Below are 16,092 nucleotides of genomic sequence, written 5' to 3'. Positions count from 1 at the left end.
CCCAGCTGCTTGGAATCTTCTATCTATCTACAAAAAATGTTAATAACACACTGCGAAATAATACTAGTACAATCTAATTTGGAGTGATGATGATATATTCTTGCCAAAAATCCTCAGGAATTGTCACATAACCCGTTAACTTATTGTTGGAACGAATACAAATCCAAGTCATTTTGTAGTGAATGATAAAACGTGTTTTTGGCGAACGTGTATATACAGGATTGTGAAGTATAAAAATAAATGATGAGAATTTCTTATTTGAATTTTGACTAGTTTTTAGTATGAATCAAGTGGATAAATGTCGAATACATAAAGTAGATATGCTATGTACGTTCTGGAACTGAAGTGCGTCATAAGTAGGGATGAGTCCAACTTCTTGAACGGTAACATCATGTTTCATGTCTGCCATCTTGAATTTCCCACGACAACTGTCAGGATTAACCAATACCTCCATGCATCAATGATGGAGAATAGGGATTTACTTCAAAATAGTCAACCAACATTTCCTCAAAATTTAGCCCCTCAAAATCCCTTTTTGCTAGGGAATATCTCCTTTAAAAAATCTTTGTAATTCGGATATCAGCATCGTTCAAATTTGATTCATGTAAATACATAGTACACCTAAATGGATTGGTCGGTTTCTTCCGATATCATCATAATCAATTTTTTTGCTTTCCATAGAAATAATTAATTTTTGATTTTGAGTGACGTATTATAATATCTTTAAATTATACTAAAACGGATTAGCTCATTGAGGTTGAGTTCATAATGATAAGATGGTTACACTTCAACACCATTTGATCTACAACAAACTTCTTAAATCTTCAATTCCAATGGGTAACTGTCATTGTCAATTGAGAATTGGTGGATAAGAAATCTGATATTTGGCTCAAATAGTTCATTAAAACAACAGTAATTATTGTTAAGCAAATGCTAGCCAGTAGCTATAAACATATTTTCTATCTTCTTCAATACTGAATAATAATTGAACTACAACGATTACTATTTGGAAATCTGTTAATAACTTGATTTATCGATATGCAGTACTTTTCCTCAACAAGTGAATAATAATAATTCGAATCGATTGGATCCTAGGACACTCTCATATCAAAGGAAGTGCCCAAGCAGACGATCTTGCAAAACTTGGAAGAACCATTGGATGTTCCCTATTTATCAACTCTCCGAGGGAAACCCCTGGTTTTCCGCAGGTGCTACTTTATCCAGAAAAGAAATATGTATCATCTCAATAATATTCTCCAATCACTGTGCTGCATTGGCCTTATTGCATAAAATTAAGAATGTGTCTTCTAATTTATGCCCAAGTGTCGAAAATCATCACCTATTTCACATTTTTTAACTGCTCCTTAAATATCTCCAATATTTAGTATCTTTACAGTTCTCTGAAGACTACGAAAAAAGCTTACGGTCCATTTTCAGTGCAATCCATGGTTTTTAAATTTTCAAGAAGTGAAAACATATGACTTTCAAAAAAATTTTAAGTGCTTCGAACATAAAATTGTAATCCTAGAACTTGGTAATCAACTATATATAGATAAGAAGCTGGATAAAGTCATTAAAATACAGGCCTTCCCAACTTTAATAATAAGAATAAGAAGTGAATAATCATTGGAAATATAATATTTAGATACATGTGCTGCTCTCAAATCAAAACAAAATCTTTATCTATATAATTTAACTTTTTGTATAATTATACTGTTATCACTATTAAATAAATTTGGATAACGAAGATATTGTCGAATACCGTCCACTCAAAAAAAAAAACTGGTAGGATTCCACTTCAAATTGATATGATATAAATATCAGTGAATGAAATAGAAAAAATGGAAATAGCGCTTCAATATGTATCATTTAACATTCTCTATAGTGCTCATTGGATTATGGTTTTTGACGGGTTCTGCTGAACGTGTTGCTGTTGTTCAGGTAATTTTATATATTTTCCATACAAATATAGTTGAAGTCGAGCTTGTCGACGACTTTATTATATGAATGATCATAATATAGCTCTGTTCCAACGAAGAATAAAAAGAGTGTTTTGTCGCCATGTTATGAAAGGGTCTTTATATTGAAATTCCATGTGAATTTTTTCCAAAAATTGAACTGAAAAATTGAAAAAAATTGGTTTTTCTGTTAACAACTCTCTTTGATCATAAAAAGATGTGATAACTTAGTTTTAATAGATTAATTAGCTCATATTTCAATTTAAATGTTTTTTACCACGTTAAGATTTGTTAGAGAATAATTGCAGAATGAGAATTAATTTTATTGACATTTCATTTGATGCATTGCGCCCGTAAATGAAGCAACAGTAGATAAACATCTCATCTTCATTGAAATTATCATTATCAGTATTAGTTTCGTATGTATTTTTCTCTACAATAAAATTGTAAATCCTTACTTGAGGAAAAGATTTCCAACACATTGATCCGAAAAATAAGACTTGGAGTGGAAATATGTGCATAGCTTTGCTCTAATTGTATGCTAAATCTTTTCTATTAGATTGTACACAAATTAATGATAGAGGACAGTCTTCATAAGGTTTGTCCATGATGCTTGAAAATAGCAACATAACAACCCCTTATTTGCGGAAATCTTTCCGAGAATATTCATGTCTGTGTTATCGTTTTTCATAAATATAATTATCTCATCTTTTTAAAATGATATTGGGAATTAATTCTAATGCTCAATCCAGACTCTCGCAGACTCTCTTAACAAGATTATTGGCGAGCAGAAGCAGAGTACCAATCATCCACACTCTTGCTTACGCCCTATAAGACCGATACGGAATGAAGCGAAAGAAAGGCGAGGCGAATAAAGGCAATTGAAGGCGAGACACCGTTCACACTCTCGCACTTACGCTCCCTCGTGTAACTTTGTGTAGAGTATGGATTGTGCATAATACAATAATTTAGCGGAATTATTAGTACGAGTAGGAGCTGATCGATGAACAATGTTTTAAATGATGCCGGTTTCTTCGTGATAGGATTTGGAACTGTTTATAGCTTAGTTTTAGATAGAAGCAATACATTTGGTACAAAATTATCGTTACTGCCACTACAAATAATGATTACTCGTTCCCCCCTTCTAGCAAGGAGTATTAATGACGTATTAATGAGTTATTGGATTGTCAACCCAGCCATATTCAACGTCATGTGTATAAAATCAGGATTCGTTAAAATATTTTTGCCAAAGCTCGACGATACGATATGATTCCATGATAACATACATAGTCAAATTAGGGTAGGTACGAAGCTTTTTCTGTATCAAGTTCAGTTTTGGCCTTAAATGGGCTTTATAGTCACCCACTATTCGTCAAATAACATCTTTGGTTCCATTGTAAACTTTTTCAACAGTTTTCACTCAACTTTTTTCATTTTTATTTCAGTAAATTGATGGAATATAGAACTAAGTTTAATTCTCCACTTATTTCAATAAAAACCTCATCGCAATATTGCACAAACACTTTTTTCACTATGAAACACTGTATCGTCTACTTTAACGAGTCGCTATTATCACACTAAATAAATTTGAAAGTTTTTTTATGATAGAAACGAAAAGTGAAGTCAAATTTGAAAATTGCAAATTGAGCCGAGATTTGAAAGAACGATTAAAAATAATTACTGTCGATACTCGAAACTTTTTTCCAGGAGTTACTCAATATATGATAACTAGTGAAATTGATTGATGATTGAGTATTATAAGCCCTTATTTGAAACTATTTCAAGTAAAGAAAGATGAATAATAACTTACATATCAATAAGTTATCAAATAATCTGAAAATTTATATCAATCATTATGGATATTTCATACAATGTATATCCATAATGTGGGTTCCATTTTTACCAGCGCCAGCACTGCGATCGCAGTTCAGAGCATCCGCGGCGTCTACTCTGACTCAAGCGGAGAAAATACACCCTATTTTAGATCGCTGCTGCTGATGTGTTCTTTATATAGCTTCTTTATGATGTCAGTCTCAAAATCAGATTTGTAATTGGTTTTTAAATGCAAAAAAAGTCAAACCAAGTGAAACTCATTAACGAATCTGCGTGGTTTATGAACAAAATCAGTGATTCAATCATTAGAAGATGGGTCATGAGGACGTGATTAAGAACAATATGGACACTAGTCTAATAATTCATGAAATTCTTACTGAAAAACTGAAATTTTTTTTCATTCATCCGGACCTCGCTGCTAGCGAGTTTCATCTATTTTTATTAATCTTTCACATCTGTATTTAAGTTGCTTGGGAAGATATACAATGAGTGATTGGTTGCTGATAGAGTTATTGTCTATTGCTACCACTACATATTTCCATAATTTGATTGTGTCAGTTGCTAGTAGTTTGTTGACCTGAGAAGTTTCAATACATTATCATAAAGTTCCATATCCTATCAACATCCTGTTTTTTTGTTGAACAAGGAAAAATATTTGATAAAGTCTTGACTTCGAGTTGAATTAATTAATCTTAACAGATTATTTTATATCATGTGAATGGAATATGATGATATTTATCACTATCACATGATAGTGATATAAGATTTTACAATTAGTATTTGTGAAATTTTTCCCGTGCTCATTTCTATTTTAAACTTCTGCTCCTACATTGTAGAGTGATATGAAAATTGTCTTCTTTTAACAAAGGTTTTTAGACATGGTCAACGCACGCCAGTGAACTTTTACCCTAATGATCCGTATAAGGACTCTGAAGTATGGAATGGAAAGAGTCTTGGAGAATTAACAAACGTAAGTTCGTAGTTCAATATTTGCATTTATTGAGGTATCCAAATAATTGATAGCGATTAGTTCGAGTGATTAGTTCGAGTAGTTACATTCTGAACTAAGCATTATGACAATCCACAAATAGATAATCCACAAATAAATTGTGAACTTCGACATTTCGAAGGTAATAATTCCATGTGAATTTTAGCTAAAAAAACATTTACAGAGCGCCATCACCATTCTCTCACAATTTTTTAATTGGAATGAATTTTTTTTTAATGTCTCAGTAAAAGAAGAAACTGACTGATTGAAAGCTGTGATATATCTGATATTATATTTCTATATTTTCATAATTTTTAAGAACAGTTCTGTAACCAAATCATTTCATTATGGTTTTTCTCTAGACTTTCGAAATAAATTTGGTTTTTCTGATTGATATGCATTTTATGGTACATAGTACATATACATAGTACTATACTATTATTACTATATATATTTTCAGCAAACAGCTATAATTGTAATCCATTATAAGCATTAATGAATTCCACTAAAAGTACCATTCATTGTTTTCATGGAAATCACATTGTATATGATATTAGAATTGCATAACTTATTATTTTATCCTTACATTTCCAAATATATTTTTTTCGACTCGGAATATTCAATGTATTACTTGAGAAAAAATGGGAATGTTGGAGGCATTATTTTTTCTCTGAATTTATTGGTTCTATATAAAAACTTTGAGGTGAAGGTACGTTTTCGAATGAACAGTTTGAGTGAGTCTACTTAACTAAAGGATTTGATATTGAATAAATTGCAGATTCAATTATAATACTTTGAATTATAACAAGAAATTTGGAAAGAATACCTACAGACTAGCGTTTACATTTGCATGGTATCTATATAATTTTCAATCTTTTCCTTCTTCTATTCCCCTAGATTCATATTTAAGGTTTCTCCGCCTTCTAAATTACTTTTAAGTGGAAAGATTATGAAATTATGACTGTTTTTAGAATTCAAAAACACAATTTTACAAGTATGTTGTAAAACGGTTCCTTACAACTATTTAGCGTCGTTTTCTAAAAATTTTATGAAATAAAATTGAGGAATTTCATCCACTTATATACAAATAATCTGTTAATATCACTTACTTTGCTTCCAGACTGGAAAATCTCAACATTTGGATTTAGGAAAGTTCACAAGAAACCTATACTCTGATTTTCTCTCAGAAAAATATAATCGTACTGAGTTTCGTATAGAAACCACTGATGTTGATAGAACGCATATGTCTGCTCAAGTTAATGTCTATGGAATATTTCCTGCCTCAGGTGACGAAGTATGGCATTCTAGCTTAAATTGGCAACCCATTCCTATTCATCCATCTGATGCGTCCATCTGGAGCAGTACATATTATCCACTAACCTGCGATATTTTTCTCAAACTGTTTACGGAAGTCCTCAATAGTGATGTTTATCAAAATATTAATAAGGAATATGCTTCTACGTTTGAAATTTTATCCTCAAATTCCGGTGAAAAAGTTACTGATATTGTAGGTGTTATGAACATTTGGGATCCATTGAAATCGGAAGATTCTCTTGGTTTGTCTCTACCTGAATGGACGAAAGACGTTTATCCGGAACCCTTACGCACTTTAACCGGATATGCTTTCGCATCAAGCACTTACACGACACAAATGAAAAGAATTGGTACGTATGAGGTTTCATGACATTGATAAACTTTATTTTTGTTGAACATTACATATCTCGAATCTTAATATTTTCTACACAATAAATAGATATATAAACTCATAATATGGCATTAAGACCATCGCATAAGTCAAATTGAGTTTATAATTAATATGAGCTCCGGAATCTTGAAAACTCATGTCTGGAACTACGGTTGATGCATTTTACCATCTTAAAGGATAGAAATCGATGCAATAGGGAGACTGTATGATACGCGCGCAGACGAGGACAAGGCCATAATAGAGAAAATTATGCCTCAAATAACCGTTTCATGGTAATGTAGACTCTAATTCTTTGAGAAGGAACCCGTAAGGTCTGCGTAGGTGGAGGGACACTTAAAAGTCGGTTAAAGATTAGTTAAAGTGATGTTTGGTTCAGCGAGGAGCGCCGTTTCTGCGTTAATATCATCGTAGATAAAAGGAAAATAATGTGGAGATACCAAGAGGAGATTATCACGAAACAAACTTGACCAGTCACATGCTGTGGAGCTCATTGGAACAGACTTTTTTGGAAAACGTAATTAAAGCTTAAGAAATGAGTGTATAAACTGTAATATTAGAGTATACGGCGGAGATACGAATTAATCAACCTTTTTTTTTCAAGATACTAGAACTGAATTCAAATGAAAAGCAGTTCAATTTCCATTTTTTGTAGTTTTAATTTAATTTCTAAAGAAGAAAATTGCGTTATTCACTCCAACATTTATTTTAGTTAGTTTGAATGCAATCAATTATCGCATCATGTGTTTATATAAAATGGCTATTCCGTATGTCGGAGTCATAATTTAAAATAGAAACATACAACGTCAAAAGACAGCAGTTTGTTTGAATGTTCCTATTTAATTTTTTTTAGATTATATAGACCACCAAATTAAGATTTCAAACATTTAGAGAAACTTTTGAATTCATTTCTTCTAACAAGTAGTGTACACGCCATCTGCAATCGTATTAAAAAGAGTATTAACTTGATATATAGTGTCTTCTTTAGTTAATAATTCTTTTCACAATGATCTAGTTAAACTATTTCTGCCACCAAAGAACACAAAAGAACTATTGCAGTATCAACTATAAATTAAATGAGAGACATAGTTAACTAAGATTTAATAATTTATGTGTAATAAGAATTACTGGCTAACTTTTACATTACAGAAAATTGATGAAGTAAACGCATCATAGCTTAATCAAATGAATGATCATCTCCGCTTCAATGTTTCACCAGACGACATCAAGTAGTTTCCGATTCTACATTTTTGATTTAAATTTTTTCGAATCTCAATAATTTGTCAAGTTTTGGGTAGTTTATAGCAGTAAAAAAATTGGTAACATGAATTTTGACGTCTTCAATATTATTCGATTGTTTTTAATTTAGGTTTTTGAAAATTAATGAGAGCCTGTGGTCTGGTGTTGTTGTGGTGACGTCCCATCTGTTGACAAAATCTTGGTGCTCTCTTTCATCGGCTTTCATTGAGTCAAAAATTTATCATAACAATCTTCACGGTAAAACGATTCGTTACAGCATTATGTAGTTAAAGAGGAATAATGTCTTTAGATATTACTAATTCTTAAATTTCACGAAGTTTTGTTTTAACAAAAGGACTGACACATGGAACTGTCGTCACAAAAATATAACTTCGAACACAATCTATGGAATGTGGATCAACTTGGTTGAATCGGAGTTGTAGATGTACCGCCACCAATATCATCTAATGGGAAATTCAGAAAATACTTTTTTGATAGCCTTTTAACATGTAATATCATGACAAATTCTGTTAGACAAAATTTGGAAACAGTGGCCAAGGAAACGATATTACTCAAACTATAACGCTGATGCTTTAGGTTTGTTTTTTTGTTAAGCACTTCTAAAATGTATAAATTTCCATTAACATTACGAGAATACAGATTCAAATGCCCAACGTAGTCAACAGTCACATCGATTTTAGATAAATGTGAAATGTCATTGACTTTAGTAGATTCTCTAGGAATTTATTCTAATTTGTACTTCATTAACGGAAGATTGTCGAAAAAATAGTACAGAATATATAATAGTCATGAACAATTCGAAGAAGCTTCAACCATCAGTTTAATAGCGATTTTTATGGTTTTGTCCCATGTTTAATAGTTATTATATTTGATCTTTTATTTAGTTTAATTGAAATCTATATAAATATAAACCCAATCATATTTTGATTTTTCAAATATATATTGAACTTTTGTATAATTTCAGTGATGGGACCTTTTTTCAATGATTTAGTGGAGTATTTTGAATCTATGGTGAAAGATCCTACATCTTCTCCCAAATTGAAATTATATAGTGGTCACGACACTAACGTTGCTGCTCTTCTTAACACGCTTGGAGCTTTCGACCCTCCTTATCCTCCAGCATTCGCCAGCAGCATTTACTTCGAATTGGACAGAGAAGGTGCAGAATATTATGTAAAAGTATTTAGTAAAGATGGTGATGACTTCAAACAAATTACAATTCAGGGATGTCATTTGAATTGCAGTTTTTCTGATTTTAAATCGAAACTTGATGACGTTATTGTAGATGTCGCTACTAGAGATAAGGAGTGCTTGGAAGGTGCTGTCTTCTTGGGAGACTCCACGAATTATAACAATCAATACGTCACAGATCTCATAAAAAGGCTACGAAGTTTGAGAACTTGAGCAGTTTGTTATTATTCATAGAAACAATTGAAACTGTATTTTTTTTTTCAAATGTATTCGTATTATTCATGTGAATGAGTTGTTAATAAATATATTAAATTCAAGTTACATTCACACATGTTGTTGGTGTGTATCTTTGTGGTATTATATTCCATAGCCAAGATATCAAAACATTCAGTTACTGTGGATAGCACAATGTCAGTATAGTTTCTACTGTGTATGTGTGGAAACAAACTTGGAAAACCACTAATAACAAGCTTCAAATATTTGTATAAAACTCTGTTTAGTATAAATAGACAATATAGAGACTATTTAAACTTTGCTTTCGTGATGTGCAAATTAGAAATTGATCATATACTTCAACACTATTACCTCAATCATTCGATCCAAATTAGATTTCTGACGATATCAATGCAAGCTTTTACTTAATCCATAAGAGCTCAAATAATGTTCAGTTTTCTTCGTAACACTTTGCTCAATGTATGCACATTCGTTAACCTCATTGTTTACAATACTGAAATTTAAATCAGCTAAATCTTAAATTTAAATATTTTGTTCAGGTTAAGTACAGTAACATATTTCTTCATAGAATTACGATAAGTTTGTTGTGTCCTAGTTAAAATTACTGAAGGACGATGTCTTTCAAAAGCTAATAACCAACTTCTAGCATGACTAGGGAAACAGTGAAGCTAGCACATATATTTGCACCTGCCACATGTGTGTGCTAGTACTCATTATCACAAATGACATGGACTGTAGTATCTTCCGGATCTACACAAGAGTGGCATTCCGAATCGCCCGTGATACTCATAGCATATAGATCTCGTTTTAGATAACAATATCCGGCTAAAAAATCAGTTTGTAATTGATTTTTGTGCCTGTTCAAAGAGAACAATCAATTGTTAAACAGGGCTTTGTTATTTTCATGTCTTGTGTGAGTTTTTATCGTGAGCAAACTATTCAGATACCTACATTTCTGTCTACACCAGCAAAGTACTTTTCATATTCCAGTACAAGTCTAGAAGACACTGTTTCACCCGTTATGGCTTTAATAACCTCTGTGCTGACTGATCAGATAGAAATTATCGTGTTTTTATTGCACCGTTGATATATTCCCTAACAGCGACTACTCTAGTTTGATCTGCATATTTTGCAAACGAGGAAAACTCGCTTATTTTGTGGTAGCCTCCGCTAAGCTATTGAACTTGGAGTCATACGTATTCCAAGTGTCCCCATTATTACTCTTCTTATTAACATTCACAGGCGCTACTTCGTCACTCCATATTCATATCACTTACCATCCACCTGTAACATGTAACCTGTATCCAGATTTCCGTATGACCAGTTATATCCGCCTGTCCTCTCTTCATGCTGTCCTCATGGCTTTAAACTCTATCATTAGATATAAAGATGGAAGGTCCAGTTGGAGTTTGAGAGGGCACTAGTTGATGCCAAATGCATGGATCCTGTAATAATAAGTTACACGAGGCATTGGAATCTGTGCAGTAACACCTTGTCCTTAGGTTTTAAGTCTATCAGTCTACAAGATTATTGACATGTAACTTGATATTAATAGAGCAGGAACGACCTTTATCAGGTGAATGATATGTAAGTCATCAGCATATACCTGTGTATGCAAACCTGCTTTCTCCTTGGCTGTTGAGGACAAATTTTCACACCCTATAAAAATCTCGTGATTACTATAACTGATTCGATATATTCTAAAACATGACTAATATTGTATCGTTCCCGTTAAATTGAAAAAATTATAAAACGTGTGTTCCACGTTCCATGTTCCAATCTTCTGGTTTGTATAGTTCTTCCAATATAAATTGCAGATTATAAAAACCCTTGCCGACAATTTTGTTTGATGATACCTCATTTCATAAATTTGTTATTCCTATAAATACTTATAAAAATATGTGTATCTTATGCGAGAGAGTATTCATTATAAATTGGAGGGCATTATTTGGAAAATGCACTTAATTGTAGTCCTACTTGGAACTTTAAACAGGGTACCAGATTTGAACTGAGTCCTTTATGTATCCCAATCGTCTGTTAGAACTTCGGTAGTATTTTATCTGACGCAAATAATCTTGTCGTGCGTATTTATGAAATATTGATTGTTCCTCGCTTAACTGTCTTCTGCAATTGATATTGAGAGAACTATAATCACGAAAATATTTATTGTTGTATGTATATAACTATTTTTCTCTCATTGAATTGAATTCGAAGGCTAGATACAAAAATCTCCAGCTTAAAGGTAAGTGTTTACTGTTCAGTTTAACAGAAAAAGTCGAAAGTGTAGCTGGAAATGTACATGAAATCAACCAAGGACAAAGATAGAGGAATGTGAAGTTCTTCATTTGCTTGGAAAATAATTGATTAAATTCTCATAAAAGTCAACTGCTATCATTTCTTTATATTGTAGTTACAGTAACATTTTTTGTTTGGAAAGCTCTTTGAAAATATACTTCATTTTGTATATTCCATACCTTGAAGCTTCTTTTTTGGAATAGAAGCATGTTTTTTATTTAAGTGAGAGTCCGTTTATAGTGATTTTCAGTTCCAAACAAAATTTAATGAATGAGTGAGAAAAAAGTTTGTTTGTTCCCTCTTCTCCCTCAACTTCTCCTCCATTAGTACTTTTTCTGACCTTAGTTTTCACTCTCCTCTCACTCACTTGGTACTTTGCCCCTTCATTAATTTCTTCTGTTTTCCAATCCTTTTACTTGTGCTGCTTGTTCTAATCAAGTGCGTGGCTTTCCCTCTTTCCTTTCGATTACCTTTTTGCTTATTTCACTTTTTCTAATAGGCTTTGTGGTATTCTTTTCTTTATTTGTCCTCACCAAACTTAATCTTCCCTAATATTCTTATGCTGATAAACCCCGTTTTCCCAGCTATATTTCTCACTTTATATCTGCTGCCGTAATATGTCTTTTTCTTCATTAACACACTTCGCTTCCATATATCAAGGTATGTCTATTTTTCTGTCTTCTGTGCAAATGTGGCCACTCTGCTGGGAACAATCATACACCCACTATAAATCAGCAGTAATAAATTATTTCTTAAATTTTTCTTAGATACTTACCAATACAATAAGCTCTATAGTGTTGTTAAAACGTTATGTTTTACTCTTATTTCCATTTTTTCTTAATTTTATTTCACCATTTTAACAAATATATCTGTATATTTTCATGGGTCCAGTTTCTATCATAAAAAACTCGAGGGACACCCTGTTCTTTGGTTTTATGGGAATTCGAAGTAATATCAGAGTCGATGAGTTCATTTAATATTATCGCTCGCCTCTCGATTTCACTTGGCTGATCCTTTACAACTGAAAGTGGGGGAAGCACCAGAGAAGGTCTGCTGGGGAATGGGAAATGTTCAACTAGACGAACGAAATAGCGGCGATGGTGTGATCTTCAGTTCGGATTAGACACTAAAAACGAGAGGTTGCTACGTCGCTCTAATTAAATGCAATAACATCAAAACTTATCACTGATTATGCCTCTCTTTTGCCTTTACCATATTTTCAATTACTGAAATTCAAAATAATCTTGAGTTGAAGTATTTTTATATATTGTATGTACCTCGTACATCACCCAAAAATTATTTATTTATGAATCTAATCAAAGTCCAGCAAATAAACTTTACATATAATCAATAGAAACGGAAAACGTGATATTGGATTTTTTGTAAATACAAAAAAACGTGATAATCAATTTTGTATTGAAAATTATGCTGATGATTCAAGCACCTAATTTGATTTTAATTTATCTCAATTTATTACGTTTGAGAACTTTGGATTGTAGATATAACATTATATCATTTTCCAAGATCAAACAATATTGCACAATACCGAATTATATTTTTTGTTAGCATACAGAAATTATAATGGAAAGTTTATTCAATTTTGTATAAAATTAAAGTTATTTTATTGAACTGCACATGATGTCTATGAAATGGAATAAAGATGAACCCAATATATTCCGGAAGGTGAAATTGGTTCCCAGTCCCTACAATTTCGAAAGTTTTTATATGTCAAACTGAAAACATGATATCTCTATTTCCCAAGCCTTTTTTTTATTTTTGTGTTTGAATTAGCTACAATTTTCCGTACAAAGTAAATAGAACGAATTCATGTTCAACCATAGACTATATATTATACAACGTATAATTACAAGCTTCTCTAAAAGGTATACCTCGTTTCAAATATTGCTACTAACTACAAATAAGTTGAGATTTGGATCAGTAACGATAGAGGAATTCGGAATTAATTTCCAAATCTAAAATTCTAATTCTCTTACAATGTACAGCAACGGAAAAAGAGAGTATTCAATGTGAATTGTGTAAGTTAATTTGATGTCTTAGCTTGTGCAAACATTCTTTCTATATTTTTTTCTGGTTATAATTGTGTACTTAATTTTTCGTAAAAAACTACAGTTCACACTGTAGATTATGGTGATTAAAAACAAATACATTTAAGTGCAATATAAATCACAAATCTATATTCCATATACATGAAATCCAAAAAAAAATATCGCATCATTCATAAAAATGGCCACATTGCTTACAAAATCAGCGTTAGTGGAATTTTATTATTGCTACACTACTGAAAACTAACAAGAATACAAGAAAAACGAGAATAAAGAAATATCGATTAGTTAATCTTCATAAAAAAATTAAGAAGAAATGTTAATTGGACATTTTTTCTCATCAGTTTTTGTTCGGCACAGATCGATAGTACAATTTATGTCTCATTGAGAATCTAAATTAATATTGACTATGGACGAGCGTCTAATCAGAAATTTGATTTTATAATGGAGCAAGTTATTAGAATAATTGCTCTTATTGAAGACGAGCGCAGTCAAAGGTACGTTTCCGATAAACTGGAAATTAATCAGTCAACTGTGTCCGAGGTAGCTGTGAGATATCGAGAGACCGGAGGATATGATAGAAGGCTAGTGCAGGTTCGGACGCGTCGGCAACTACCCTGCAGATAATACATTTTTGAGATTGTAGGATATATCAAGTAAACATGTAACAGCGAGACAGCTTCAAAAAGCCTTAGCTGCTCTGAAAATATGAGAGTTATTTCAAAAACTATGAAAAGTGTTTTGAGAAATGTTGGAGCTAGAGCCAGAGTAGTTTACACTGCTCCTCAACTAGAAGCAGGGAAAACATAGGAAACCTATTTATAGTAAAAGTATTTTCACACAAAAGTTCACACAGAATTGATGCTGTTAGATAGAGGATCATCAACTGCTCATAAGTACATAATAGAGATTTTAGAGCCACATGTTTTTCTTTATTTCCCCTTTATAGGCAATGATGTATTAACGCACGATGATAACAATTAAATATTGTCGTTTTGGACTAGCCTGAATGTAGCCTGGAGCTAAACTCTATGGAGCATGTGTGGGACAATATTTACAGAATAGTGGGATCCATAGATTTGATAACCTTTAATAACTCTAAGAGGTGTTGACGACTAAGTCTGCATTTTACTGGTATTGAGTATGGTTTAATATGTTATCAGTAACAATCAGAAAAAGTGTTCAGCTCATGAGAGATCCTCATGAAGAGTTTTGATAATGCTATGGTGCCAGGTTGTGTCGAAGGCTTTTGTGAAATCGATAAAGACTGCGAGACAATCTTGTTTACTTGCAAGAGAATTGTGGATTTGGAATTCCAATTCATTGAGGTTGTGTGAGTTCTTGTGAACATATGTATGGGAAACTATTTTTGACCAGATCAAGTTGTATATTTGCATAAGTTACGATTTGGTAACTTGTGGAAGTTTTAAATGAATATTAATGGAATTTTTTGAGGTCCTAGTGCAGAATTTTTTGGCATATTTTGATCATAGTCATCGTAATCGAAATATTTTATTAGTAGTTCTAGAATCAAGAAATTTTGATGTGTAAATAAAGTTGTTCATATACGTTCAAAATTTGTGGAAAGTAATACGGATATATCATGGTTATTCACCATTTTTCTCTTGTTATGGACTAGTAAACAGACACGGTGCTGACCAAAGGTCTTTTTTTAAATGAGAATTTTTAACTTTTAATTGAAAGGGACCTAAAATCAAGATTTATCATTCAGACAATTATTTACTTGATGATTCTCTTTCTTTTTATACCTTATAAGCTATAATATATGTCTGTTATCCATTTCTTTCCAATTTCTTCGCTTTTTTATGGTTTTAAGCACATTTTTCAATGTAAAAGTTTACTTCATCATCAATGCATTAATTGTATAGACTCGTTTCCAATAAAATATACTAATGGAGTTTGAAATTTCGATACTAAGTGCTTTGGGAATAATTTGAAGACATGAATGGAACATTAATGGTAAATTACAGAGCAAATATCAGAGATTTTAGCCATAATGAGTATATTAAGATAACGTGAAATAAACATAGCAATTTTTATCTCCAAATAACTTTTCGCGGAGAAATAGCACAGAACTTCGAATAACAAATACATAATAGTTAGTACGGTACTAGATGTTTATGGACGAGGTGACGAAGGAGCCGATTCAAGAATATCTAATGGAGTACCGTAATAATCTTACATAACGAATATGGAAATTAATACATTTCGCACTAGTTACTGTTTTGCCCGAGCTACGTAGCGGCAAGTGCTGAAACGTAACAACTGCGAAATACACTTTCCAATGAGTTGTGTACACTATTTTTCTACGACTACGTAAAAAATTCTTCAAAAAAACGTATTTTTAAATAAGAAATATTATACATATGTTGAAAAATATGCTGAAAAAATGAAAAATCCTATAAAATATTTTTTATTTCGTCAAAATAATAATAAATAATAGAAAATGGTCAAATATTGAATTGGTCAGATTCCAATTGCTATCCTTATCAGTAAAAAATTGTAATGAATAGGAAATCACAATAATATCAGAAAGTAGCAATGCAA

General features: G+C 31.9%; 1 protein-coding gene across 1 annotated transcript; it reads left to right on the top strand.

Annotated features, from left to right (window-relative positions):
- The first annotated feature begins 1,843 nt into the window (after positions 1–1,843).
- LOC130442291 (prostatic acid phosphatase-like) lies at positions 1,844–9,278 on the top strand. The gene is made up of 4 exons (XM_056776347.1): positions 1,844–1,941; positions 4,660–4,761; positions 5,900–6,443; positions 8,706–9,278. The coding sequence occupies exons 1-4, from the start codon at positions 1,861–1,863 to the stop codon at positions 9,143–9,145; spliced, it is 1,167 nt and encodes a 388-aa protein (XP_056632325.1). The 5' UTR covers positions 1,844–1,860; the 3' UTR covers positions 9,146–9,278.
- The last annotated feature ends 6,814 nt before the right edge of the window (positions 9,279–16,092 follow it).

Source organism: Diorhabda sublineata, chromosome 1, assembly GCF_026230105.1.
Source record: "Diorhabda sublineata isolate icDioSubl1.1 chromosome 1, icDioSubl1.1, whole genome shotgun sequence".
NCBI lineage: Eukaryota > Metazoa > Arthropoda > Insecta > Coleoptera > Chrysomelidae > Diorhabda > Diorhabda sublineata.
The sequence above is the reverse complement of the archived record's forward strand: the minus strand, read 5'-3'. Positions and strand labels throughout refer to the sequence as shown.

Bases quoted from the DNA above. Each gene is read 5' to 3' on its own strand.
- LOC130442291 (XM_056776347.1), top strand. From the start codon at position 1,861: ATGTATCATTTAACATTCTCTATAGTGCTCATTGGATTATGGTTTTTG. The intron at 1,942-4,659 runs GTAATTTTATAT...CTTTTAACAAAG, and splicing joins AACGTGTTGCTGTTGTTCAG to GTTTTTAGACATGGTCAACG. The intron at 6,444-8,705 runs GTACGTATGAGG...GTATAATTTCAG, and splicing joins GACACAAATGAAAAGAATTG to TGATGGGACCTTTTTTCAAT.